Here is a 5,643-nt window from a genome sequence, read left to right on the forward strand (position 1 = left end):
AATTATCAGATAGTTAGTTTGGGTTTAGCTGGTTTCCTTTATTGGTTTTTAGAAGGTGCCCTGCTAACTTCCACGGAAGTGGAATATCAGGGCACTCGATATTTTTTAAAATATGTCCGCGGCAAAATTATTCTTTTCACGGATAATTTACGGATAATTAACGGCAAATTATGCGATAGGAATTTTTGCTTTGAGAAAAAGTTGTCCTGCCAAGTTCAGAGAGGTTATAAATCTGGGTCGTACCAGTTACGTAAGCCCGGCTGTAATGAATCGCTTCAAAAATACGTTTGATTTCGTTTTGTTTGAGCAGCGTTATAGATGATCAATAACATATATCTGCGTGAATTCATGTCGCCCCAAATATCGAGCTTCTTTTCGTAGCGTGTACCTGACAGTTTTTCCATCGATTGGTCGACCAGAGTGAGGTGCATTTTTGACATCCAAATTTCCGCAACGTAAAAGAAAACAATAAAAATGTAGAAATTTAACCTTTCCAATGCGTTCTGATTGACGCATTTAAATAAGGGTTGCCAGATATTTGGGCATTAACACCACATAGTGACAAAATCCAGAGGATTTTCATATGACCCAAAATAAACGAGTCTTAAGCTATTAATTAGGTTGAGATTAGGAGATAGATACTTACTGATTCAGAAATATGCGCTTGAATGGTAGGAGCAACAGATCTTGTCATCGTCGATGACACCTTTGTATTAACTGTGTCACTGGAAGCCACACACGCAATTCTCTCGCTTTGAACTCCTCCAAACACTTGCTTTTCAACAGCCTCTTGTAAGGTTTCATCGTCTTCAATAAGGTCCACAACGTGCTGAAGCAAATCATCTGGGATCTCATCGCCATCCGGTGTTTCTAAGAGTGGCGCGCTAGCAATGTCAATATCATCTACGGTAGTTTCAGTAGATCCGAAATTTGTTTGATTTTTTTCCTTGTTAGATTGTATGGTCTTTGAATCCAAGTTATGTTCGACTTTTTCTAACATCTGCACCAACTTAGGTATGTTTTCTTTTGAATTTGATGATTCTATCATGGCGGATTTCTGCATTTCGTCTTTTACAATTGAAACGATGAGATCAAATTGCTCTGCAGCCAGTTCCGAAGACATTTGTTCCTTTTGTGAACAGTGTATGGTAGATACATTTGATTGAACAATAACCGGCTGAACAGATGATTTCAACTCCATCGAAACCTTAGTTTTTGCAGCCAATTCAGATGTGCTTTGGTGAGTTTGAATTGAAATTTGAGCAGGTAATTTATTTTGAACAGCAGTTTCAACACCCAGAGGCATAAATCCTCTTGAGGACGACTGAGCAACCATTAAATGGTTGCCTAAATTCTTAGTGCTACTTGTCGGGGATGTTGGAGTGCTACTTGTCGGAGTGGTTGGAGTTAGCTTTTCTTTTTGAGATAGTAACTGTCCTATTTCCGTAAATCCGCCCTTTGGACTAGCCATAACCTGCAACATGAAGTGTTAAGATACTATTTTACATGCACTACTTTACATTACCTTATTAATAACAATTTCTTTCACCGTATGCGGCGATCCTTGCAGCTGAGAGCGAACGCTTGTTGTTTTTTGCCCACTCACTTCTATAATGGGCCCTCTGCGTATACCACTTGGTATTGGTTGTGGCCTTGTAACTGGGTTGATTGCCTTTTCGTCTATTTGTGCCGTTGTGGAGCGTTTTGGAATTGGTGGTAGAGCTGCAACAGCATCTGAAAGCAGTTGTTTGACTCCTATAGGTGTACAACCCGCTATTTTAACAGGTGATACAATCTTATTCGGACGGTTAAAAACGTTGCTGGTAACTGGCCGTATGTTATTTCGGGATTCATCCCCTTCATCATGAGATTGTAAAAGACGTTTAACATATACTTTTCCAGCTGACAGGCGTTTTGCTTTATTAACAAGTTCTTTTTTCTTCGTACCCTTCCTGTTAGTGACGTTGAAGTCCAAGTCGCTATCGCGATCATTGTCGGTATTTCCAGACTCCTCACTTAGTATATCAAAGTCTGTTTCTGTTTCTGAACTGAGTTGTTCTGTATCACCTTTTGTATGTCCATCTATGTTTTCTTGTTTCTGAGAGGTGACAAGTATCTTATTTAATTTAATATTTTGGTCTTTAACTGATTGCAAATTCGGTAGTTCAACAAAGTCATTAGCACCTTGAAAAACTTTATTTTTCAATTGTAATTGCTTCATAGTTATCGCAGTGTGAGGAATTATTTTTCGTCCGATTACTGCATGCTTTTCTGCCTTATATTTTTCGGCTAGTTTTGCTTTCATTTGTGCAGGTGAAGTGTACGGAGTGTAGCAGTGATCATTTTTAATTACAAATAACTGGAACTCATAATCTGCGGTACGTTTGAATGTTGAAACCCCTGCCAACTCTAAAAAGAATTACGTATTAATCAAAGATGAAAATTGGCCACTATAGAACAAATATTACTTAGCGCTTCTTTCACTACTTCCTTTGCGGATACAGGCGGATAAAACTCTTCTACTGTCAACCCAATAATATCAGGACGCTCTTTGGGCAATTTACTTTGAATGTTAAGTATTTTACCTTTAGTGTGCATCTTACATCTATTCTTTCGTTTCTTCTTTCGAGTTTCGAATTTACCGTTGTCAGCGGAATTTTCGTCATTAACATCACTCTTTTCATCATCAGCTGTATGAATTTCTTCACTTCCGGTGTGATATGCGACCTCATCATCGCTAGAGCTATTTTTATCACTACTATCGTTTGATTCAATGTCAGATAAACCTTCAGCTTGTCTACGAAGAAATTCTTCTGATCTTTCTGCCTCTTTTTCTTCTTCTATCATACTCGGCGTTGGAGACGTTAAACGTATAACACTTATCGAGGAGAGTGTTTTTTCCTCTGAAAAAAAAAAAATATTTTTAAAGGAAACATTTTAGGATAATAATTTACCAATGAGATTCTCTATTCCTCGATGATCAAAGTTCACTCCTTTTTTTCCATAGACCACAACCAAATTGGAATCAGGGCATTCTGAAACAGCAACTTCATTTTCAGAGCCAACACCACCCTTTAAGGGCTTGGTGCAACTTTCAACGAACACTGAACTCGCCATCGAAAAGTTTCTAAATTGTATGGCAAAAAAGTTACTATATAAAATTTATTGGAAAAAATGATTGAAAAAATCACCTTACAATTTTTATCAAATTCCCTTTAAATGCTTTGTATTCTCATGTTTCTGCCATCTTAAATCGTTGCATGTAATGCAGTAAAGCACCAGAGTTTATTTAATACAATAAACAAAAAAATGCGAAAGCTCCTACCAAGATGAAAATGGAGAATATCGGAACAAAGCGTAGAGGAAAAACGAAAGCACTGAAAACACTTCAAGAGCACTACTAAATATGTAAATCTTGCTTATCGCATTACAATTTCTGAATATAAGTTCGAACAAACTCCAACATAGGTATGTCAATAATTTTTGCTAAAATAAAACACTTTTTAATGAACAATGCAGAGATTTCTCTACAAAATGTCAATTATGCACCTCGCAAACGCGCAATTTTCATAGGAAGCGTTATAAAAGAATCGGCAAGAAGGAAACGTTCTGAAATGTGTAAACTGTAGTGATGGCATGAACGAAAGACACAAGATCACGTAAGAACAAGAGAGTGAAAAAAGTCGATTTTTTTTAGCGGGTTCTACGCATGAACCAAAAATACAAGATCACGTAAGACCGCGACGTTGTATTTGTAACTGGTTTTGAGAAAAAAGTTTGCGAAAGCGGGTTCGTGAGCTGAGCGCATGATTCAATAATAAAAAGTTAGATAATTATTCATGAACCTAAAATACAAGATCACGTAAGAACGCGACGTTGTATTTGTAACTGGTTTTGAGAAAAAAGTTTGCGAAAGCGGGTTCGTCAGCTGAGCGTTTGTTTACATCACAAGCACCACTATTTTACACTTTTATTCAAGTAAAGAAGAGTTAATTCAACATGACAACACATTTTAAAGCATTTTGTTGCATCATTTTACCTAAATTGTGCGTTTAAAGTGGCTGACAATAATTTTGGCTAATTTTGGTTTTCGTTGTTTTCTTTGCTTTGTTTACTTTTCGCTCGTTTTCCAGTGAAACAAGATGGCGTAGAACCCGCTAAAAAAATCGACTTTTTTCACTCTCTTCTTCTTACGTGATCTTGTGTCTTCGTTCATGTAATTATTGACAGCTGCGGTTTGACACGCCCTTACAAAAGGTTGCATTTACGAAGGACAGAGAAGGGCAAGAATGCAATCCCCTGTTTCGAAAATGGTAGTAGAAAAGTACGCAAAGTAGGCAATTAGTAGTGAAATTCCTTTCGTAAATTCTAATGTATTTGCAGGAAATCTGGCATTTTAAGCGAAATGTTGAACGTAATATTGATATATCTACGTGAATTACGTGATTTATATGCTATTGAGATGTATAAAAACTGCAAAATGACTCAAAATTTAAATAAGACTACTACGAGACTGATGTAAACATCCAATGCTTATGTTTTCATCAGTTAAATATGCTTCATATGCATATATAAATAAACATATTGCACAAAAGCTTATGCTTTTATTTCACACCAAAGCTACACTGTTTCTATGTAAATTTGCAAAGAAGCAACACGGTGCCACTGCTAAGGGAGCGGTGCGAGAGAGACAACTGTCAGTTTATCGAACCTTGTATTATTGAATCATGAGCTGAGCGTTTGTTTACATCACAAGCACCACTATTTTACACTTTTATTCAAGTAAAGAAGAGTTAGTTCAACATGACATCACATTTTAAACATTTTGTTGCATCATTTTACCTAAATTGTGCATTTAAAGTGGCTGACAATAATTTTGGCTAATTTTGGTTTTCGTTGTTTTCTTTGCTTTGTTTACTTTTCGGTCGTTTTCCAGTGAAACAAGATGGCGTAGAACCCGCTAAAAAAATCGACTTTTTACACTCTCTTGTTCTTACGTGATCTTGTGTCTTTCGTTCATGGGTTCTACGCAAGAATGATAGAATACAAGATTGCGCCAATGAGAGAGGATTTTTGCGTGACGTCATCTTGGCGCAATTGCGAGAGAGAAATGCCAAAACGCATATAAAAATATGTAAACAATGCAGAAAAATGTGTTAATTTTAAAACTACATGGCCCAATTTTGCAGGAATCAATAAATATACAAAGATTGATTAATTAGGAATACGTAGCAATAATTTTGGACATGTAGCTCTTTAGATAAGTACGATTTTTAGCACATGAAAAAAATGAATGTATTAAGTGTTTGCAATTTCATGTAGACCAAAAGGAAGGTGTGCAGCAAAGTGAATTTTTGGACCTGCCATTTTAAAAAGCCATGCAGAGTGCATATTTATATTTGTGGACGGTAGCCAACCACCATAAACTCCACAGCTGTTGACTCCACAGCTTTTATTTGATGACTTTTGTACCATTTCCGAGAGGATGCATGAGTGTGACTTTTTTGGAAGCAAATATTCTATGTCAGTAGAACTTAATTTAAGCTGAACTTTTAAATGTATAATAATTTTGGCACTGTTTTGTATTAGGCACGTAACAGCGCGGTAAGATGCCGCTTGAATTAGCGCCTGGCGACCTTATCC

The 5,643-nt window shown here is 36.7% G+C and overlaps 1 protein-coding gene across 1 annotated transcript in view; it reads right to left on the reverse strand.

The window, feature by feature from the left end:
* LOC118746507 overlaps window positions 1-3,620 on the reverse strand; it is a gene marked incomplete in the record, with an annotated part of 49,150 nt that extends 45,530 nt beyond the window's left edge. Inside the window, 5 exon segments of the mRNA XM_036480357.1 lie at window positions 647-1,474; window positions 1,526-2,409; window positions 2,469-2,903; window positions 2,955-3,127; window positions 3,197-3,620. Of these exon segments, the coding sequence (XP_036336250.1) occupies window positions 647-1,474; window positions 1,526-2,409; window positions 2,469-2,903; window positions 2,955-3,117 (2,310 nt within the window).
* Window positions 3,621-5,643: the final 2,023 nt, after the last annotated feature.

The sequence above is a fragment of the Rhagoletis pomonella genome, unplaced genomic scaffold (assembly GCF_013731165.1).
Source record: "Rhagoletis pomonella isolate Grant_MI unplaced genomic scaffold, Rhpom_1.0 Rhpom_scaffold_00001, whole genome shotgun sequence".
In the NCBI taxonomy this organism is placed as follows: domain Eukaryota; kingdom Metazoa; phylum Arthropoda; class Insecta; order Diptera; family Tephritidae; genus Rhagoletis; species Rhagoletis pomonella.